Source organism: Dicentrarchus labrax, unplaced genomic scaffold, assembly GCF_905237075.1.
Source record: "Dicentrarchus labrax unplaced genomic scaffold, dlabrax2021, whole genome shotgun sequence".
Lineage (NCBI taxonomy): Eukaryota > Metazoa > Chordata > Actinopteri > Moronidae > Dicentrarchus > Dicentrarchus labrax.
Window position 1 is genome coordinate 6,897,749 of NW_026136702.1, and position 23,426 is coordinate 6,921,174.

The 23,426-nt window shown below is 43.5% G+C and overlaps 1 protein-coding gene and 1 long non-coding RNA gene across 10 annotated transcripts in view; one reads left to right on the plus strand and one right to left on the minus strand.

The window, feature by feature from the left end:
- tacc2 (transforming, acidic coiled-coil containing protein 2) overlaps nt 1–23,426 on the plus strand; it is a 49,956-nt gene that overhangs the window by 442 nt on the left and 26,088 nt on the right. For 7 of the 9 annotated variants that reach the window (XM_051415128.1, XM_051415118.1, XM_051415081.1 and 4 more), the window contains exons 2-5: nt 7,864–8,108; nt 9,451–9,558; nt 11,505–17,843; nt 18,697–19,314. In XM_051415128.1, the coding sequence (XP_051271088.1) occupies nt 7,864–8,108; nt 9,451–9,558; nt 11,505–17,843; nt 18,697–19,314 (7,310 nt within the window). Of the gene's footprint in view, nt 1–2,958; nt 3,060–3,829; nt 3,899–7,863; nt 8,109–9,450; nt 9,559–11,504; nt 17,844–18,696; nt 19,315–23,426 lie in introns of those variants that run through there. The other 2 variants (XM_051415082.1, XM_051415148.1) reach the window with 2 other exon arrangements.
- On the minus strand, nt 6–7,922 carry LOC127371938 (uncharacterized). Its single transcript, XR_007886484.1, has 3 exons — nt 7,833–7,922; nt 6,059–6,157; nt 6–293 (listed from the first exon to the last, which is right to left on the minus strand). It is a non-coding gene; the product is annotated as an uncharacterized LOC127371938 (long non-coding RNA).

The window sequence follows — 23,426 nt, forward strand, 5'->3', positions numbered from 1 at the left end:
GGAGAGGAGAGGGGAGTGTGCTGAACAGAGGCTGTCTGCAGTGTAACATAACAATGCCTGTGTGACTGAGCAGAGAGAAGGTGCAAGAGAATAGATTTTACTGGTCAGGAGCTGAGTTCACTCAGGCGAAGGCAGAGAGAGAGAAAGTGTACTCTAGTGTTGGAGGAGGGGCGACGTCAGCGAGGAAAATGAGCTGTGGAGATGGAGTGCAGGGGGTGAGGAAGGGAGGGTTATAAAAGTGACAGGGTGATGCTGATTGTAGTGGAGGAAGATGGAAGACAGGTTGACAAATCCTAAAGAGAAAGCATAGTGTACATGTGTTTGAGTCAGTTAAGACTGAAGACCGTTGGGCTAGGACAAACCTGCAAGAAAAAGATGGGAGGGAACAAGTGTGTTTAGAGTATTATGTAATGTCTGCCAGAAACAGAGCTGATCAAATCAGTGTTATTTATAGGGGATGATGATAATAAGCCTTCTTAGCCCACAGACAGGGCACTCAGCTGACGATGGCCTCCTGTGATGATAGCAGATAAAAAAAAAAGGACCCAAAATACATTTCAAACTCTCTGTAGTCTGTTAAATCGCTAAGTTTGGCTCCTGTTTGGGTGGTGGCTTTGTTACAGCAGGTTTGTGTGAGTGAATTTTAACTGTCCGTATGTGTCAACCACTGCTAAATGTAGAGACACACTGTGGACAGCAGAGAAAGAGCATCACTACACTGAAGGTAAATAAAGTGTTGGAGCAATATATGGAAAACAAGGGTGGAAAGGAAAGGGCTCTGGCACCTCATCCTCCTGTTTGTTTACAGTGTTGCCTTAGAACTAGTGCCCTCTCCAGCTGACTGCCAGGCTTCCTGAGCCTGTCAAAGCAGGTGACCCTCCCCACCACCTCTACCACCCTAATCAGATCAGACATGGCTCCCCCAGCTCCAGTTCGGTCTCCTCCCAACTCTCCCCCTACCCCCGGTCCTGTCCCCTCTCCTGTCCCTGTCCTTGTGTCCACCCTCCGTCCTCTCTCTACCCACTCAGTGTGCAATGCAAAAATAGCAACAGAGGGACTGGGGCTCCTCAGAAGAGAGGACAGAAACAAACACTGGCCTCGAGTCCGACAGTAAACACAGATTGGAGGGGTTTGTGAAAAGCTTGAGGCAGACACTGTGTGTGGAAAAGTCTCTTGTTTGCAGTGGTGAGTAGTTTTGCAGCATCGGTGCAGATTTTTGATTAGTTTGGTTTATTGTAGTCCCTCAGATGGAGGGTCAACATATGAAAATGGAAGGACACAAGGGGGTTGTTGAAGCTTGTTTTGAAATTTGTGTGACTGTTTTGCTTTTATTAACAACTCAACTGATGTAGTATGGTGATTTAAATCTGTTTACTAAAGCTGCCTTGGCCAGGTGGATGAACCTTATCTACTGGGTAGTTTATTCACCTGCTTTCCTCATTCTCTTACCTTGCTAAAATATATTACATATATTATCGAGAAATACTGTATTCTATTATATCAAAACTTATATTATAAATACAGCGTTCTGTTTAATATAGGGGCTGTATTCCTGTTGGGATTTTGTGCCAACGCAGGGGTCAGATACAGGGCAGGAAACAGTAACCTCATACTCTAGGTGTCTAAGCAATGACATATGGTGCTCGACCAAACCCAGGAGCTTACAAGATGGCTCTCGTTGAATGACTGACAGGCCAATGATGAGGTGAGAGGATACCTGGCACCAGTCTAATCATATGATTTGCCCCGGTGCTTTTTGTCCTGCCAGAAAGCCCAGAAACACCGCCAGTCAAAGTGCACACGCGTCCACACCATACGGGCTGAAATTACACCCCATTCGCACAAATAGAAATCAGGCCAGGCATGGGAGAAGAGTTGCTACATCATAGAAAGTGAAGATGTGAGGGGGAACACAGATATTATTAATATGCAGGACAAAAGAAAAATCAAAAACAGAATTAATAATTGCAAACACATAACTGGAATAAACAGCAAATTTGGTTGTGTGCATTACAAATTGTGCACAAGGCTGGAATAAAGTCTAACAGCAGTGGACAGGGCCGAACTCTATTTATAAAGCCTTACATATTCAGGTCAGTGCTTTCTGACTATGCACAGCTACCATATAGTCCCTGCAGTCATATGAGGAATGCACAAACAACCTTCCTGTGGCACGAGTGTTTACTGCTCAGCTGCAAGTCACACAACAAAGAAAGGCTCTAGTGAGAGAAAGAAAGAGGTTGATAGGGCTACAAGAGTGATTCTACATATATTTGATATACAATCAGTCCATGTGCTGTCTTTTTCTTAAAATCAATCAAAATATAGTGTTTATATAGTGACGGATTTGAGATGCTCCTGGATAATTTAAATAGCCTCGTGTTCATTAACAGACGGAGCCCTGCTGGAAACCAGGAGACACCACAATCTGTTACTTACTGCATGAGGATTACCTTACAGAATTACCCATCCTCAGTCACTGTGTCAGTATGCTACAGCCACTCAGCCACATCACATCCACAAAGTGACTGCATGTGAAGATGTTTTTTATTCTAGGAGGCAATGCCATTTGTTTGACGTAAGTTAGATCAGAGGGGGCCTGCTGGTCATTGTAACTTAATGCATCTGGAGTTGAATGTGTCTTATATACTTTTAAAGTGATCTGTACAATCAACTTTTATATCAAGATAGCTGTTCTATCAAAGAAGATGCTGTTCTGCTTTTAAGCCCACATCAGGAGAGGCAAAGCCTGCACTTTGGTCTGGGAGGGAGGTCTTGCATTACAGGTTCCCTAATCTCTAAAACAACACACACTATTCCCCTTCCCTGCAAGTTCAACCTCATACCAGAGACCTCTAATCCTGTTGAGCATGAGTCTGTGACTACTGAGGGGCCACAGATCCCCTGTTCCCCCTGTGTCTCTCTGGGGATTGTATGCTGATGGTCCTTCTGTGTTAGTGTCTTTCAGCCAGCTGATGTGAGAGGCTGTTGGTTTGGGCAGTCGTGGCCCTGCAGCTGGCTGAGCCATGGGGAACGAGAACAGCACCACTGAGGCGTTGGTAAGGGCAAGCTTGCTGGCTTTGGATGGCTGGGATTTGCTACTTGCTGCCCCCGTGCTGCTTTGAACTCTTGCGTGCGGAGGACTAACAAAACTAACACTTACTGGCATAATTACTAACTGCTGGCTTCAGTAAAACACATGGGATGTGCATGGAGCTGTAGTCTTTGTGTACATTCCCATGCTTAATTGAGGCTTGTCTAATTAGCGTTTAGAGAACATGCTTTGTTCATTTTGTGGTTGACTGGTGTAGAGATAAAGCTAAATATTAGATGCTATGACTCTATAAAATCCATGATCTGCATTTACTGCTACACACCCTGATACTTCCAAGCTTGCTTTCTTGCATTTTATAAAATCCATCATCCCTATTACGGTTGGAAGGTCATGAATGGACTGAATTTACTGATTTATTGTTGCAATTAACTTGTTTTATGAATCAATTTTTGTTGTAATTGTGTACTTTGTAACAGAAATGACAAAAATACAGATAGAAAAACAATAATTTCCACATGTGACTGGAGGACCAGCAGTGGAATTCAGGATTATCTTAATAGGATTAACGTAAACATTTGTCTCATGAGCTATAGACTTCTATAAACCATGTACATTGGACATCACTGAATGTGGCTGAGTGGGGTTTAACATTCTTACCTTTTGCCTTAAAAACAATGGAAATTTATTTTCAGTGAATACCACGACTGCTATATTCTGGACAGGAGGTTTTACTCTTATAGATATCTTGTTGAACTCTTTCATTCCCCATTACAGCCAGAAGAGGGCGCTCCAGAAAATGTTGTTCTATTTCCACCTCAGGAAAATGAAAATGACTCCCTACAGGTACAAAGTGTGTGTGTGTGTGTGTGTGTGTGTGTGTGTGTGTGTGTGTGTGTGTGTGTGTGTGAAACCTTGAGGGAATATAATCTTGTGTGTTTTCCTCCTTGATTGATGTTAATATTTTGAAACTCAAAATTAGTGTTTCTTTAAACTTACTGTAAAGGGGCCCAAACAAAGTGCTGCTGGGGGACATCTTGTGATCTGATTACAACTTTATTCATGAAAAGCAAAGTAATTAGACTTAATTTAAGTACATGGTGGTACACGGTGAAAAGGGACTGATTTCAAACCCCTTACCTTCCACATTTAAGCCAGTGTGACACAAATGTTTTACAGGTTTTATTCCTTTTGACAGCATAGCTTGTGATTTCATTGTGATTGCAACGCTCTTTGCTAACCTCATCTGGTTTTGTAACATTGTTGTGTATTTTGTTTATTTGTACAGACTATTTGTCTGATCTGGGAAGAGATAAAAAAAAAAAAAAAAAGGTCAAAAGAAATCCCCAGGTGGTAATAATTATATTGTGCTCGACTTAATATCCAGTACAAATCAGCCACAGGAGACATTTACTAAGCCCCATAAGACACTCAGTGTATTTAAATGGCCAGGGGTGTATTCTGGTGCTGTCAGGGCTATGTGTACTGATGACGTCACACTATAACAACACAGAGAGGTCAAAGTGGGATGAAGAGCTTTGATAATGCACAAGGATGTTGTGTGTCTCTGTGTATATGCACCCATGTGTGTATGTAACCGAAGCCTCTAGGACTGTAACCTGATCCTCTCTCAGGGGGTCACTGCTGGCCCGACCCTTGGCCTAATTCCCAGCATTCACCTGCAGAGGCACTGTCAGTCAGTGCAACCAGCCAGAAGACACAGCAGCAAGAGAGGTGGGGGAGGAGGCCGGAGCAGAGGTGGATAGGGAAGGACGGACGACAGAAAAGAGGGAAGAGAGGAGGAGGGAGCTGAGTGGAAAGAGTGTACAGTAAAGGGGGAGGAGTATTCTCAGCACTTCCTTGTGGCCAGCCCAGTCACGTTAGTCACTCCCAGCAGCAAGTACTGTGCTTGTCAGTGCGTGGTAGTGTACTGTTTCTAGACTTCACACACACATACACACACTGCAAGAGCTTGAGGAGGCTCATGGAAATTTAACAGGGGAGTGGCAGCAGCAGAAGACAGGACGGGACTGTGGAGAGGAGGAGGAGGAGGAAGTTAGCTGAGTCAGTACAGGAGAGGAGAGGGAGCGTCATCAGCATGTGTTGCAGCATGTTTGTGTCGTCCTCTGCCCCCCTCAAAACACAGAACCCTGCAGAGGCTGCCTGTGCAGAGCTGCACTGCACTGTAGAGTCACCTTCAGCACTGTGGAGCACGCTGCTGGGTAAGTGCCTCACAGATGATAGTGGGATGAAACTTGTCGGGTATGTAGTTAGAGGAGAGAGGTGTACTATTTTACACAGGACAGTGGGCAGGATAGAAAGAGTGTAAGCGTTGGATCTGTTTAATGTTTCTCTCTCTCTCTCTCTCTCTCTCTCTCTCTCTGTGTGTGTGTGTGTGTGTGTGTGTGTGTGTAAGAGACTCCTGTTCATGATTAGCACTGCCTTCTCTCTGTTTACAACAGTCATGTGTAAAGCATTAAAGTTGTGTTAGCACATGGGCACTGACACATTGAATTAACAGTGAGTATTACTTACTGACTGTTAGACAAGTAGCAGTTTCCAGGCAACCTCAGCTTGCTTTCTGTTTTGTTCCTGTGGGTTAATTAATAACAGACAGGGCTTTCTGTGTGTATGGGGCCCAAACTAAGTGAAACAAGGGCTGTGCTTTTCCACCTCACTGAGCCTCCAACATCTTCACACAATGGCCAATAATTTGCTGAATGCGTGTTGGCTGTAAACTTGGACATGCTATTAGCTTTTCTGAGTTTGATATCAGTGGAGGGGTAAGTTTGTTGTCACTGTGACATTAGATGAGAGAGTTCAGGCAGGAAACAGGAAACCCAAGACATATCAACATACAGACATCTCATGACAAAACTGGGTTCATGTCTGCATGCATGACTGGTGAGGTGTGGAGGATATTTTCTTTTTTATCTGATTATGTAACATTAATACGGAGAATAACAGCAGTAGGGAGATCACAGGCTTTCAGAGTGACACTCTTACCTGCAGAGGAGCTTTTTTGAGTTCTCTCACTCTGTTGTTCTTTAATGTTTTATGTTCTCTTGTTTTTTTTCTGCAACCAAATATGTGGCCAGGTTTCTTCTGAAAAAGAGCGAAGCAGTAGACATCTAAATTAGTACGTTTAAAAATAACTTGAGCTTCACAAACATAAATGTGAAGAGAGAGGCTACATAATTGACAGTTTTAAAGGCCGCGTACAGTCAAGATTTGTAACTACTTTTATAATCGTGTTTGCGTGAGGAACACAAGAGATCCTGCATCTGTGCTTGATGTGTCACACAAAGGAGGCTCTTTGTAGCGATGACACAGGTGAGGTCATAGACTCAGAACCTGCCCAATACACACACAGCTTTACTTGTTCATCTATCTCCAGTATCCACATCCAGTAAGTAAACCACTGAGGTGAAACTAGAGCAAGATGTGGCATTTTGTAATCCATCAGGAAGGACATGTGATTGTGTGTTTTATTTATTCAGTGTGATGGAAATTTTGTTGAAAATGTTTTAAAGAATTGATTTTTATTCATCGTTTCAGCTTGTCGTGATAGTCACCTCTGCTTGAGTGCAGCCATGCTGTCTACTAGTGAGTCATAAATAATGAATGAACGGATTCAATTCAGAATCTCAGCAATGGACAGCATTACCACAGCCGCATTGTATCCTGTACTCACATTGTGAAATCAACTCATGTCCTAATTCACTAAAAACAGGATCTCTTTGTAAGAAACAGCTCTTGCCCACATGTTCCAGACATACTGAATATTAAAGGGCTGCGTTATCTGCATGTCTATGCCTGTGCAAGGGCACATTTGTTTGCCTGCACCTGCACACCTCAGTTTATATCTAAGTGGGTGAAATAAGGGAAATGTTCTCTTTTGTAAACTGAGTTTGCCTATGTGGGTGAATTTCCATCACATAGTGGATCCACAGTTGGGTGTTGTGAGGGCAATGTTGCTGCAACATGATGCCCCAGCCAAGTGTTGTGGTGTGTGGCTGTGGCTGGACTCTGTCCATCTGTCAGCCAGTGGGACAGACAGAAAGGAAACACAGCCAAGGCCAAGTGCTCCATGTATTGTCTGCACATGAGATTTCAAATCAGTTTAAGTCACATTTTAAATGCAAATCTTTTCAGGTTAAATTTAGAAAGTGATTTGCAGGGATCAAGGGGCATCTATATTATTTACCCAAGATAAAGGAAAGAGGTAAAGAATGAAAATGTCATCTAAATGATCTACTCTAGACAATGATTAAACCACATGTCTGATTATGTTTATCACAGTCCAGCAGAACGGTTTGTCTTTTGTCACCCTCGAAAAAAGTATTAGCAGACTCCCTTGAGAGGCGTTTCTGATGGAAAAGACCACTGCAATGACCATGCAGTTAATGTAATAAGTTACTTTTTACTTTTTTTAAATATGTGTATTGTACAGTGTAAACAAAGCTGCAAAGATCGGGCTTGTGCACCGATCCTGGTATAAAGTCTAGGCTATAATGCTGGAAATAATCCTTTTAATTTAAATAGCAATATAAGAAAAACAAGTTGAGAGACAAAGATAAAGTGTCTGAGTGGAAGAGAATACTCCAGTCAATATGACCTATGCATTACTATATAAACAACACTTTACTTAATAGTTTAACACGTGGTTGGAATTATTTGTTCCTGATGTTTGGCTTTGAGCATTAAATCTGTAGGTGTTCCCGTGTCTGTTGGCAACATGCTCACACTTGTTTAAGTACACACACGATCCAGCGTGTACCTCACTATGATGGTGTTTCGCTGTCCAACAGGCTGAAGCTCATGCTGAGAGTTTGACCCAGAGGGACGACAGAGCGCTGCTGACTGAGGCCGAAACCAGCCAACAGAGTCTGCTGTCTCAACCAGTTTTCCCAGACGTCCCAGTCATCACCGGAGTGGAGGAGAGCAGTGGTGCAGCTGGAGACAAGGAGGACAAGGACGAGCTTGAGTTTCCTCATGACCTGCTGCCCAGTCTAGACTTCAGCAGTGAGCTCAACATTTGGGAGTCCTCGCTGGGGTAAGTATACGGGTTACACACACACACACACACACTCGCAGACACACACACTTACACAACTATGCAATAATAACTATCGCAGTTCCTCTCATAATGTCAAGATAAAACAGTAACTTGATATCACAGAAAGAAGAAGAACAAGTTCTTGACTCGGTTTTTGGTGACAATTACAGTTACAGGAAATGTGAATCATGATAATACCTACAGTTTGCATTCCCCATCTACTTCCTGGAACAAAATAAAGTGGGGAGAGTAAAATTAGTAGGTAATCTCTACGTTACATATGAAATAATTTGACCCTAGAAAATACCAAATACATATGGTAACATAAAGTTGTAAGGGCCCTGAAAACCAAATTTCAGGGCCCTTACAGCCTTCAGCTTCTTATAATAAGCAATGGGGCCTGACATGAACCCACAATTTCATGCTGCAGTTACAGGAGTTTTGGTGATTTCTATAATTGAGTTTTTTTCCTTGCTTCTCTGACTGGTTTAAAGTGGGCCGGGCTCATTAGGAAAAAGGTGACATCAAAGTTTAGCAACATTTGGATTAAAATGTGATGACAGTTGGGGGGTTGTTTGCTTCTGCTGCCAGCACTGTCAATCAAAACACACCCACACAGTCCAATTTTTCTTTTTCTTTTTTTTGTAACTCTAGCCTTACAATTGCCTTTTATAATGTGCCATAAAGGAACAAAAACACGGTGATGGGCAATTTTTAGGGGTGCTAAACTCTTGATAAATAATAATAGGGATGTTTTTTCCAGAACTTTACCTTGAATTGCCTTTTTAGTCAAGAAACGAAATAGGGGCTTTGAGTTGCAGTATGTCAGAAATTCACAAACCATCCATCAATATATGCTCTACGCCTGTTCATGGCCTATCCAACCATGCATTGGCTGAGAGGCAAAGAAGCATCCTGGGCAGATTGGCAATAAATTGCAGGGCTAACACATATACAGACAATAACAATGCAATTAGCTTTAGTTTCCACAGGGATTCAGAAGTCTTAACTTTACTTCGATCAAACTTGCCCACAAACTTTTTACAATAAGCAGTCTATCATACTCAGTGTTTAAATTACCAAGGTTATTTTCCAAGGTACAAAATGATAGTATAGTGATTAGATACACCAGCCTTTACTGGATGATGCAGGTTCATCAATAAAGTATCCTATTATTATTGCATTACTGTATAATATTGTATTGGATATTCATTTTGCTTGATTTATGGCTGTAAGAGAACAGATATGTACAGATTATTCAGTCAAGGTGAAAGTTAATCTGATATTGATTTTCTTGCACGTGTGAATGTATGTGTACTGTGTACGTGTGTGTTAGCAGAACTCAGAATAGCTCAGGTGATAGGAAATGTGAGCAGGTGAACCCCCTGCTGGCGGGCCCACAGCATCACATGGAAGTCAGTCAACCAGTGGTGGTTCTAGACACAAGGTACCACTCAGCATGATGGGGGATAGTGGGTCGTCTGCTGTGGGAGTGTGATGATGAAGAGTAAAAGCAGAGAGCATGGAGTGGAACAAAAAGATGACAAGTTGATTGAACGTCTCTAACTTATACTTGACTGTGATGGTTATCACTGTATGGGTGTTGTCTGCCTAAACAGACTTGGCTTGAGGTGTGGTCGTTTGTTTTTTGTCATGCTTGGGTTAATTATCTGCAGACTGACTGAAAGTTCTGCCTCACGTGTTGCCTGGCATTCTGCTTTTGTCTAAGTGCTGAGGTTAATCGCACTAATTTGTCTGAGGCATTAATGTGTTCTGACAACCTGACTCATTGCAAAAGTAATTATTAGTGCTTGTTTGAATGTGTGAAACTGGGAATTTAAAGTAAGGGTGACACAAGAACTAATTCCTCAGTTTTTTTATGATGATGCTTTACTTTACTTTGAGACATATAAAGCCTTAATATGCAAATTCTGTGAGAAGCCACCACAGGTATATGGCAGACAAAAGCTTGTTGCATAGTGAAACTTGCCAGCTACAAACAGTTTAGTCTATTTTGCTGCTCCACCCTTTAATAGCGACTGCCAAGTGAATTAGATACAGGCTTGAGTGGCAGGTTGGTGAGGTGAGTAAGGGCAGAGGTTGTGTGTAACAGAACCTTTATGGAGCCATCATGTATTAACCAATCACATGGACTGACGCTTCGTGACATTATGTCCTCACTTCATTTATACTTCTGGATATGAATAATGACTTTTGTCACAGTGGTTGCAGCATGCATTAGAATAATAGAAAAGGACTGCGTGGGGAAGATTTCAAGAACCAGCTGATGACACGAGTAAGAAACTAGGGCATCTTATAACTAAATAATGATGGTGGGTCTATAAACTGGATTATACTGCATTTTCTTGTACTGCTGGCTAATTGCTTAGCAGTGACTCAGCAATTACAGCTGAATGGTTCAAAGCTAGGCTAACTGTTAAAGACATTTACTCCCAGCCCTTTAAATTATGATGCCATCTTTGTACTTTAGGGAAGTATTTTGCAAGGCATTATTTTAAAATCTTATTTATGAGGCAGTATTTTATAAGTATGAGCATGTGTAAGGTTGTTTCTCTGGTGATGTGATTAATTACCATTAAGGGAATGCAATTATTTATGTACATGGTTCATGTAGCATTTACAGTTACTGTTTAATAATCACTATCCTTCACATAAAAGTATTTTATTTTAGAATTAACCTAATGAGTATTCCTTACAGTGGTCAGGATGATGGAATAGATAGTAGTGCTAAGTATACACAATCACAGTGCAGCCAAATGGAATAAAGACTTTTCATAGTGGTTGCTAATGTATCCTACAATATATGGATGCTGCAACAATTCTTAGTAGTTGCTACAAGTTTTATTGTTACATTCATGCTGCTTCTACAAGGTTCATACTTTACAAGTTAGCGTGAGAAAGTTCCAACACATCACTAACCAGTCAGATTATTTGAATGAAACCAGTTTTTATTGTTAAGCTTTTGGTTCAATTAGAAAATCAGGCAGTCACATCAAAATAAAGACATTATATTTGAAGGCTTGTTGTTGGGGTTGTTGCAATTGCACTGCATAGCAAAATTGCTTAGTTGCTATTTAGTGTGATGCCTAAATAAACTGCGTGTTTTGGTGTGCATGAACAGATCAATGCGTGTTCATTAACAGCCATTTCCCAGAAACAGCTGGTATTATGGTATTATATCTGGTAAGGGAATGTATATTTCAGAATACGTACCCTGAGCACAGTTGTGTGCTGTGTGTGCATATTGCAGAGTGCAGTGCCTGAGCATGGGTTTCTGCTCTGCCAATAGCAGCGCTTTGTGGCATCGCGGAATGACCAGCTGTCTGCCTGCCAGTCCAAACTCTTAACTCTGTCACCCTACCCTCGTCTCAGGCCTCATGACAGCGACCCAGTTCTCACAGATGCCCAGCCTTCACCATGGCCTCCTGCCACACCTTACCCGGATGTCCGGCCTCCGACCCTTCCCCCATCCTTGCTCCTAGACTGGGAACTCCAAGAGGCCTTCCAGGAATGTGAAAAGCAAATGGCCTCACTGGGCATACTTAATTCCCCAGAGCCCCCCAGCACCACGCCTGAGACAGTTAATGATGTAGGAAAGAAAACCGGAGAAGTGATGGTTAATAAGCCCAATGAGTCATCATCACTGCCTCCAATAGTAGTCCAGCCAGGGCATAGCAACGGGGGCCATGGAAACAAGAGTACACACGGAAACAGTGAGGCAGCAAACAGTCAGAAGGATACAGTTGTGTTTAGTTTCAGGAATTACATACTGGGCACTGAGAATAATTCTGGGGCAGCAGAGATGGAGAGTGAAATAAAAGTGACACAGAGCCTGGATAAATGTCCAGAGATAAAGCCAGAAAAAGAAACAGAGATAGATAAGCAGATGAAAACACCCCCACATACACAATTAGAAACAGCAACAGATTCATTTAAAGAAACCCGAAAAGATGTTGCGTTGACTGAGCGGAGAGATGATCTAAGAGAGAAACATGTTGATTCTAATACAGTCACTGAGGAAAATGGCACTCTCGATTATAATACAGTGATTAAGGAGAAAGCCACAGAGGCAAAAACAGAGAATCTAGACAAAAAGAAAGAAAATTATAGTGATGGGTCCAGTATTCACGTTTGTATAGTTGAAACTGGAAAGAAAGATGATTCAGGTAATGAAACATCTGAGAGCAGTAATGTTCATTTAAAGGATAAAGATGCATTATCAGAGATGCAGTCAGAGACACGGACAGGAGCAAGCAATCACACTGAGGAGGACCAGGAGTCAAAAACAGACAAAAGGATGAATTCACCAAGTGACAAAGAGGCTGAGCAAGACAAAAAGACAAAGAAGAAAGAAAAAAAGAAACAAAGGAAAAAGAAAAAGATGGAGAAGAGTTCAGAGACTGAACGGCAAGAAAAAACAGTAGTGCAACCTGAAAATGATTTTCAGGGCGTGTCACTCTTAAATGCAGGAAATCACAGAGATGCATTGGCAAATATTGATGCAGAATCACTGTCACAGACAGACACTCAGACTGTGATTTGTGGGCAACAGCCTGGTAATGGGTTTGACTACACGCAACAGCTGAGTCCCGGGGGAAAGCCCAGCTCCAGCCCCCCACTATCATCCTCTCATAGCAGGCAGGATCATCTTACTGATTCGGCCTGTTCACCTGCAGCCAGCCAGGCTCTTTCACAGAGGCCCCATCAGTCAGATAACCGCAACCATACGGATGCCCCATGTGGCATGAATCACTGCTCAGACGATAGCCCTCAGTGGGAGCAACATGCAACAAGAGGTGTCGTCAACAACCAAAATACACCCATGACATATGTCCAAACTACAGTTATCAATCCAGCTTCTATTGCTGATAAGAGATCAGAATCACAAACAGAGGAGGCTATAGTTACCTCAGAAGCAGTGATACTCACACAGGAGAATTGGAGCCCACTCTCCAACAGTCAAACTTGTGTGGGAGAGAGTGGCGTGGAGAGTGCCCTTGAAGAGGCTTTAGTGGTGGTTGCTGCGTTGCCACTGACAACACCCACGATGCCAGAAGTGATAGAAAGCAAGGGAGAGGGAGAAAGCGTGAGGCGTGATTCACTGGAGAGAGTAGCTACTGTAGCAATCGCAGAGAGTGAGAAAGCAGTAGGAGAGAGAGATTTGGAAGGAATAGAAAAGTGCTTCAGCTCTGCAGACGGAGAGAAAGAAGGACTCCTGGACAGCCTTCCTCAGCTCTCATTAATCTGTACACAGGGAAAATGCTCACTTGCATTCTCAGCCAAAGAGGGACAGCCTGCATCTGAGGAAAGCTGCAGCAGCAAAATGCCACAAAACTCAGCTGACACTGAAATGAAGGGACCAAGAGAGACAACCGTTCGCAGTGCAGACACCGAGATCTCACCAGCTGAAGAGGGAGCCAGAGAAAAGGAGCCACTCCGGTTAGAAGGCTATATCAATACTTCTCCCCTTGGGCTACTTACTAGTCCTGATCACAGTGCTGCCGGATTGGAGGAAGCGGGAGAGGGAGGAGGAGGAGGAGGAGGAGAGGAGGTGGGAGAGAAAGGAGGGCTGGCTAGAGAGCACAGTTCATTCAGCCAGCCAGAAGGCTCTGCTAGTGGGGTGTCATCAGGCGAGACTGAGACGTGTCCGCCCACCGATGTTGCCGAGTCACAGCTGAAGTCACAGAGCTGGAGTGAACCGATTGCTACCATCACTGAGAGCATCTGCACTGAAGAGGACCGTCTCTCTCACCCCTGCCAGGAACAGCATGGTGCAGCAATTTCCCCTCTCCCCACTCACCCTCATCAGAGCTCCAGCAATACAAACGGAGGGGTAAGGGCTGATCTCAAACTGAATTTGATTTCAGAGGAAGCACTGTCTTCGGGAAACTCTTGTGAGGAGTCATCCATCACAGAGACAGAGAGAAACTACAGCCAAGTCTCCCTGTCTTTAATCTCACCTCAGCCTTTGACTACTTCACCACAAATCCCAGTCGAGCGACAAGCGAGCAACAATCAACAGGTCCAACCTGAGAGTAGCACAACAGAAGTCAGGACAGCCGAAAGTGCATCTGAGTTCCAAGTCCAAGCCCAGACCCAGAGCAATAAAGGTAGCCCTGCTATGTCTGGAGTGGGTGTGTATGTAAGGGACGGCAGTGGACGCAGCAACAGAGTTCATTTTGCGGACACTGTGAAACTAGAGGGCAGTTCCTCTGTGGATCTCAAGAACATGCCGGTGCCAGCTATGAAGTGTGCCTCTTTGCCTCCGCTGACTGTACATGAGAGTTTGCATTATCCTGTTGTTGAAGCCAGCTACACCTTCCCAGACTTCCTCAACTTGAAGAAGCCAGAAATCGCAAATGCAGCCCCTACAAAGGATGATCCAGCAATTTGGAGCCCAGCTGACTTAACAAAGCCCCAGAAAGATGTCCAGTTGGACAAAGGAGATATAGGGACTAAAGATACCAAGGAAAACATTGACATAGATCAGTTAGGTAATAAAAACTTGGAGACAAACACTGTGGATTTACAGTCTGTGACCGAGGCCTGTCCAAAACAGCTTCCATGTCCTACCGAGAAGAATCAGACTGGTAATGAAGAATGTTTTGACCTTTCTCAAACAGCAGGAAATGTTATCTCTGAGTCTGATCATGTAACAGTTGAACAGGGGTCAACAAACGTGACAAAGCAATTTGAGGCAGAAACAGAGAAGGGTACTGTAAATATGTGTTTGTCAAAGGAGAAGCAGAAAGAAAAGTTACATGAGCCTCGAGGCTCAGTCAAGACTGACCAGCCTCACGAGGTACCTTTAATAAGTGATGCTATTGTCATTCTTGAAGAAAAAGAAGGTAACCAACAACCTCTCTCCTCATGTTCTGTGCTTCCAGCTGATGATGTTACCAGCAAGCCTTTAAGCGATGTCTCCACTGAGTTACCTGTTGGGCAACTCTCTACTGACCTTGACTTCAGTTCAAAACCTGCAACCGTGACCATGACAGGCACAGCCTCTCTTCAGACAAAGCCTAGTGACCCCAGTGATCAGCCTCCCACCCAATTAGATCAAATGCATCCTTGTGAGCTAGTTACCACAGATCCCCTGAAGGCTACTGAGGGGTCCACAAATGATGAGTCAGTGACTTCAGAAGTGACAGCCTCTGACCAGTCAATTCCTGTTATCGAGCAATGCACCAGTAATCCTGCTTTTGTGCTGCTGCCCCCTGGCCCAATGTTGAGTCATTTGGAGTTCATTTCTGACTGTGATATCTCTCTTCCTGAGCAGATAGATAACCGCATTGCTGATGGTGGCAGCACCAATGTCTCTGGGGAAGTGGATGGCAAGAAGAGCAGGGAAATGACACAAATATCTTCAGCACAGGATCTGGAGCACAGTGATGTCAGTGTTAAAGCAGATGAGACGTGTCCGAAACTGGAGGCTAGAAATTATGCTAAAGAGTCTGTTGAACTTGAAAATTCTGCGATTAACAATGTAAATATTTCATCCTCACAAGAGGAAAATCTGCCTCCTGGTGCAGTGGGTTTACTGGCAAAGGGTGGATCTGATAATCTAATTTCTCTATCTCACACCGAGCCACACTCTACCGGCATTAAACCTGTTATTTGTGAACCATCCATTAAGGATGACCTCATTAATGTCAGCTGCCCACTCAGCTCTGACCTGCCTTCCAATGAAGTTTCTGATGAAATTAAAAAGGACAATGTAAAAGAGAAACACAGAAAAGGAGATGAGACCTCCGTGCAATTTGAAGGGGAAAAGAAACAAGTTGGAGAGTCAACAATGGATAATCAAAAGGAAACAGCAGAAAGCAGCAAGCTGCAGACAGGAAGGACAGGCGCAACACCACAAGAGAGCAATGGGCCAGATAAAGTGGCTGTAGAGGAAATTGGAGACCTGCAGCCACCACATAAAGTACATAAGACTGAATCACCAATAAGGAATATTAAGGAGGAAGGAGAAAGGAAGAGTGGCACTGCATCTAGTAGCCAGAGAGAGACTTCTTCCTCATCTCCTGACAGAGCAGCAGGGTCATCTGAGGACATGCCAAGCGCTGAGGTAGAGTCCGGTAGTGAAACTCAAACTGTTTATGACCAGAGTTTGTGCCAAACTCCGACAGCAACACTGGAACGCAGCTCCGACAGGGACACAGTACCAGATTTGAGTGCAGCTCTTGGCCAATCACAGTCTGCACCAGATCCAAACTGTTTTGCTCAGCAACAGGAGCAACAGCAGCGTCTGGCATCCACACATCCCACAGTGGAGATGTCAGGTGGCTGTCTAGAGGGGGGAGAAAAGACTAACAGGCAGGTCAGGCAGACCCAAGCAGTGGTTCCAGGGGTAAAAGGGGTAGCAGAGGAAGGAGATGGCTCTGTTGGGAGTTTGTGTCAGTCAGGAAGCGGGGATGAGTTGACAGGTGATGACAGCACTGGCAATGAACGAGTGATACGTCTAGAGAAAGGCGAGGGAGAGAGAGCACAAGCTGCACCAGTTCGGTTGAGTGATTTAAATGAGAGTGGAAAAGGTGCTGAGAGAAATGCCTTAGCTGACATGGGGATGGTAACAGCTTCCTCTCATGTGAGTGACACAAGACAGGGGCTGGATGAGAATAAAAGCCCCAGGGTAGGGGTAGTTGGGTCAGCTACACATTTAATGCCAGACACTGAATTTGTGAGTGATCTGGGTAGTAAAGGTCAGCAAACAAGCAATCTATCAGCTGCCTGTCAAGACCAACATGGAAAATCTGAGACTTTAAAGAACACTGCTGTATCTGTTGAGTCTGAATCACAAGAACATGAGACTTCACCTTTCCAAATCTCTGTTTCGTCAAAGGTCAGCACAGATAGTCATGAAATTCATACGGAAAGTGCAAACCAGGCTAAAGAAATTCATAAAAAAATATGCAGTACTCTGCCAGATTGTGTTGGGCAACCAGAAACTGTGAAAAAGGATTTCAGTGCTGCCACGGCAGTGAAACGCAACAGTAGTGAAACTGAGGAGTGTGAAATTCAGGATACAGTGTGCAAGCTTTTTGAGCTCCAAAGCTCCAGTGTAACCTCAGCCACACAAAGCAGCCCAGTAGCACAAACAGCCATAAAAGGCCCTGATGTAGAGGAGATCACAAAGGAAGATAAAGCAGCTTTGGACGAAGAGAAAGCGAACAGCCAGGGGAAGGGACGAAATGATATAAAAGTGATAAACAATGAAGCAACAGAAAAACAAGGGGTCGTAAATCTAACTGGGAGTGCTAAAGACAGTGGCTCAGGATTAATTAAAGACAGAGGGGTGTCACACAGCAGCACTGAGATTGCTGTTTGTCACTCTGAGGAGAACGTTGGTCTTTCTAAGGCAATAGAAAACGACAGTGATACAACAGATAAAATAACTCCAGATGTTACCAAAGTCCCATCCCCCGATTTTGCATCGACCCATGAAGTGTCGTTGGCAAAGCCCCAAGATGATATTGTGGTATACCCCATTGTTGCTGCTTCCCAGTGTGAGGGAATATCACTTGAAAAAGCTTCAGCCTGCATCTCTCCTGCCGAACAAGTGTCTGTGAAATCAGAGGCTGTCAAGGTGTCGGAGAGTCCTGCTCCTGGACTTACAGCCCAAGAACCAAATACAAACTGGATAAAAGCTCTAAAAGAAGCTGCATCCCATTCTCAGAGTAAACAAGAGAACACAGTGGAGACCTCAAGGTAAACACGAAAGCATGTGTGTGTGTGTGTGTGTGTGTTTGACAATATTATGAGAAAATGTCTTAAGAATAGAGGAGCACAGACATGAGATTTCATAATAAAAAACATGTTGAGGGCCATAAATGCCTTGTGTATACGTGTGTTAGACAAAGGTCAGTGGAGGTCATCATGGGCTCCCCGCTTAGTGTGTTACACAAAGTAGCACATTAGCATGCTGTCACATATCATCTGCCCAAGTACATCACGGAGAGAAAAGCACATGTGTAGTCTGTTCTGGGTTTGTATCACAGCCAGACAAATTTCTTCATTTATGTTAATATTTCAGTGGGTTGTAAATCTGTGCTCTCTTTTGGGTTAATATTCATAGATTTCTGCAGTTTTTTTTTCATCTTAGCATTCCAGTAACCATGGTCAGGACTTGTTTGGAGTGATATTACAGAGAGCAGTGTGACAATGAATATGAATGAGGAGGTAAACACAGAGCTGCACTTTGTATCGACTGGAGCTCGGGTCAGATGACTGTGCCTGTTGAAGTCTAATGGAAGTAATGCAGCCCTTTATATTCAAAGGATGACATCAGCTGTGACATCGTCCCTGCTCTCCAGGGCAAGAATGATCCTTTTCTCACACTGCTCAACACAATACAACAATAACAACAACAACAACACAAACACACACACGTACCTCCAGTACTTCTGCACATACACACATACACACACACTCTTGTAGGGATGCAAACCCCCGTACCCACACAAACACACACATTTGTCATTTGTCAGTCATTCCTTGTGCATGTGCTGTAAACTAAACAACAAATCCCCCAACCCCCTCTTCTCTTGCATTGTTTTTCCAGACCCCTCCCATCCCTGGAGTCTCCTCAACTAGAGTTTCTTACTCCGACTGATGAAATAGCTGCTCCTCTGAGACAGAAGGACATCCCACCACCGGAGCAAGCAGCGGAGAAGACACCAGAGGTCCCACCTTTAAACCTTGTGAAGGAGCCAGTGGAGCTTGCTGAGCCTTTACAGAAGACAGCAGAGCTCCCAGAACCAACACATCAGATAGTAGAGCACCCAGAACCAACACAGAGCACGAAAGTCGAGCTTCAGAAGGAAACAAAGGAAGTAGAGCTCTCAGTGCTTACCAAGAAAGAAGAGCCTCTGGAGGAGCTTCCAGAACCAAAAAGGCAGCCAGTAACTTCTTCAGAAACAGCGGATGAGCCAACTGAGCCCCTAGAACCAACTGAAAGCACACTAGAGTTCCCAGAACCACCAAAAAATGAAGAACCAGAACCAACAAAGACAACAACCGAGCCCCAAGAACCAGAGAAGAAGCTGATCAGTGAGCTGCCAGAGGAGCCAGTGGAGAAACCCGTAGAGGTCCCACCTGAGGAGCCATTTAAAGTGCCAGCTGAGGAACCGGCAGTGACAGAAACAGTCCAAGATCCTGCTAAGGAGCTAGAGGACAGCTGGTGAGTGTCTGTAAAATCAAAAGATTAATACATGGTCAATTACAGTCAGATTGGTTCATCTTTACATCTCAACATTTCTAATGTTTAGCTTTTCATGACCATCACCACCATCTGTGTGTTGAAATAATGACAACTGTAAACAAGAACCACTACTTTAACTGTTTACTGTACATACATACATGTGGCTATGATGTTTTCCTTGTAAGGCTGCTGCCAAAGAACTGTTCTCTTTCAGAGTCTGGATTAAAAAAAACATGTCCTTGTAATCCTCAATTGACTAAAATCTAAGGATTATAGCCTTTTAGCAGTAAGAACAACAGGTTTACAGGGAGACTGGTAATTTTGTGGTTGACATCAGAATGATTTGTATACGACCTTTCAGAACTGATAGTTTTCCTTAAACCTATCATAACATTTCCATTGCAGTGATGTGTCCGAGACATTTTATTGCTGCTAACTTATTTGTAAAAGGGGGAACCTCAGGGGGACATGTGCTTTACAGCTCAGCAGCTCTGCCTGTCACACGTTTAAAATGGATTTCCACACGCTCAGATAGTCCCCTTGGTTGGCTTTGTTTGGCTTTCAGACACCTCGAGGGCGTCTGGTCGGTTGTTGCTGTCTGCAGCGGTTTAACAGTGTCTGATTGGATGAGTGGAAAGGAGTCTCACAGATTTGGACTGGTTGATGTGATGGCAGTGAACCCTTTATGTTGTTAAGTTAAATACACATAGTAAACCAGTGTGTCGTTTAGTTCGACCTATATGTGGAAATTCAGTGTTTATTTAAGCATTTTAATAGCTCTAGCTGGACTAACTTTCCACGTATGTCATTATTTTACTGAAAAACATCACATATCACTAGAGTGTTCATATAAGTATATGTTGTGAAAGTACAGTGTTTTTCTACTTCAACATCTTTTGTGACATTCTTATTAAATTAAATAATTGCTGCTGATTTATTTTCACTTAGCTTTTCACAGCTTCCTCGGTTATCTCTCTTATTTGTCACTCTCTCCTGACTCCTCTCCTGCCGTTTGCTGCATGCCCAGGAGTCATCCCACATGCCAGAGTAGCACTTGGTGCATGTCAGTCACAACACTTGTCCCATCACTGCTGTTGGAGACATAAAGGTTTGTTCAGCGTAGGAGAGAGGAGGAGTGACAGTGCTATTTCCACTATAGGTTTCATCAATAGATACAGTTACACTTGCATACGTGTGGTAGGGACAGAAATGTGACTGCATGGTGGATAATGTGTATGTCTCTGTGTGTCTATGTGTGTACATGTGGTTTTTTCCCCGCCCCCCAGAGGCTGTCCTAGCTGTCAGTCCAGCTCAGTCTGTTCGGCTTTGTGAACTGAAGCCTGTAGTGGGAGGAATTTGGGCAGGCACTCAGCCCCACTGAAGTCATTTGCACAGACCAGACAGAGTGGAACAAAAGCCAGAGTTCAGAGAAACACTTGAGCATGTGCTATGCCGTGAGTGTGTATCAGTCACAGACAGAGGAGAGAAGGACTGGGACGCACACTTATTGGCTCCGGGGTTTTGGAGTGCAGCAGCAGAAGTCATTTCCATCACTTATTGTATTTAGATCGGAAGTTGTGTGATGGACTCCTCCGTGGCGGAAATCAGGGTGAGTTTACAAGAAGTAGCTGCCCTATTTTCTGTCTGTAGGTGTCTGTGTTTAAGTCCCTCCAGGTGGATGCAGCAGATGGTCAGTAGGTAACCAGTGCTAATTACGCTCTGCCTCTGCTGACCTCACCAGATGGGCGGAGGGGAGGGACAAATAGAAAGACGAAGAGACAGAAAGCGGAAAAAGAAGGGACAAAGTTGCGAAATGTTGTACTTCAAAAAATGTTACAGGTTAGAGCATGTTGTGCTCCACTCCCCTACTTGATGTGGAGGCTGCCTGATTGAAGGTTGGCAACACATCTCAGTAGTAGTAAAACTAATGATTAACTACTGTCTGTGTTTCCCAAAAGTCTTGTTGGCATGATAGACTTTTAAAATGACCACAAATGGCCATAATTGGTAATTGAATGACTTGCTGTGTGACATAGTTTTTTGAAAATGTTACATAACTAGTTTTAATTAAAAACAAACTTTTCTAAAGACAGTTTTCATAAAACACTATGTGGGAATGGGAATGGCTGTGAGTCTTTAGCTTGGTATGTTGGATATTTCTCATCCATGTTTTTTGGAGTAAAAAGGAAGTCGGATGTGCTATAGCCCACATTGTACTGTAAATAGACTAGTTACCATGGCGATTGTAGGTTCATATGACTTTGCTGGCGCAAGTGAAGTGGATAATCTCGTGTCTGTCGTTTATTCCACCACATTAGACTGCCTTTAAATAATAAGTTAATCTCAGTAGTGGCAGAAGAGAATTTGTGGATTATTTATGAAGTATGTTCTTGCAGTATATACAATGTTTTCTTGAATGTGCAGTGTATGTATGTGTGTGTGTACAGTATGAGCTAGCTGCTGGCTGTAGGACAGAAATGGTCCTCCCATCATTACAGCCTTAATAACTCCACTTTTCTCTGTACCTTCAGCTGGTTTTGTTTACGACTCTCTGTTTATCATTAAACACCCTGCCTGGACTTGCTGTCTTTTGCGTCCAGCTGTTTCCCGTAGATTACACTAAAAGTGTGTGTGTGTGTGTGTGTGTGGCTTGAATACAGTACAAGTAAAGTCACTATTTTTTTACTTAATGCTCAGTCATGAAAGTGGAGATTAGAGAATCAAATCTGTTATCTGGACTGAGATAGAAAATTACTATGTATCCCTGGACTGGACTTGAGAACTGCTTATGAGGTGCCCTTTAGTAACGCCTTGCTCGCTGCTGAATTACCAACAATAAAAAACTGCATTGGACAGCATCCAGATGTCAATGCCAACAGCACAACTACACTGACATGAAGAAGTGTATTGCTGAAAAAGAGCACAAGTGTCCTGTCTAACTTGTTGCATTCATCCTGTTATGGTGATGAAGCCTCTGCTAGTTCATACCCATCATATCTTGAAGAAGGGCCAAGTTTCAAAGCTCCAGCAAGCTGACTTTATCTCCACGTAAAAGCAACTGAACCTGTAAATACTCCACACTCCAGGGTAATCTTATTTTCTGTTATTTTTCGCTTCTCCATTAGCCTGATTTCTGCTCCATAGCAGCTTTTGTCCATCTTTGGAGGCAGCAGTGAATCTTTGCTCAGACTGTGTTGTGACTTGGTCATTTCTATTTCCAGGCTGCATGTGCCAAGTTGGCCACAGATGCTGACATATGTATAGCTTTGGCCTGCTGGTGTAAGTCACTGATAGAGGATTTGTAATGAGAGGAATGGGACCAAATAAAAATTCATACATGGGATTGTAGGACGTTTCCTCTTCATGCAACCATCCTGTATAATCATGTATCAGTTATAAAATTCTGTACTTTTATAAAGGAATGAAAGGAAACCAGACCAGTCTTAGACGTAAACTGTAACTCGCTACGCCCTTAAGAAAAGCACACGCCCTCATTAAATGTTATTAAGCTCTGACTTTACTGGAGAGAGAGATGGAGAATGTAGAGCAGAGCTCAGTTTCAGTCTGAAGTGAGCTGGAAGAGACGTTTGGAAAGTGCAGCTCAGCAGGCAGTTTACTTGATGTTAAAATACTGTGAATGTGCTTTAGTTGATGGAGGTACTGTGGCACTCTGCTCTGCAGAGGAGGCTACTGGGGTATTTTTAGAGCTAAACAGGAGGCATGCCCCAAGTGGGGAACAGCTGCATGGGCGTCCATCGCATTGCCTGTCAGATTAGAGAGCCTACCAGTCCTGATAAGACGGGCCTGGATAAAGGCCAAATCCACTCCACCAGGTGGCCAATGATGACAGATCCAGACACCCTACTTCACTGCAGAGGGCAAGTAGAACAAGCAAGGGAAACATGGACTGTCATGTTAGGGGGCTGATGAGAGGAGTTTCGTGTAATTTAAATGACAAAGCCTTCTTAGAATGGTTGGAGTGAGCTTTTTAGTTTTCAAGTCACTACTCGGTTTAGATGAAGACACAGAGCAGAGTGCCTCATCTTTCCCTGTTTTGAGGTAAGTTTCCATTATGGTTAAATTGTATAGAG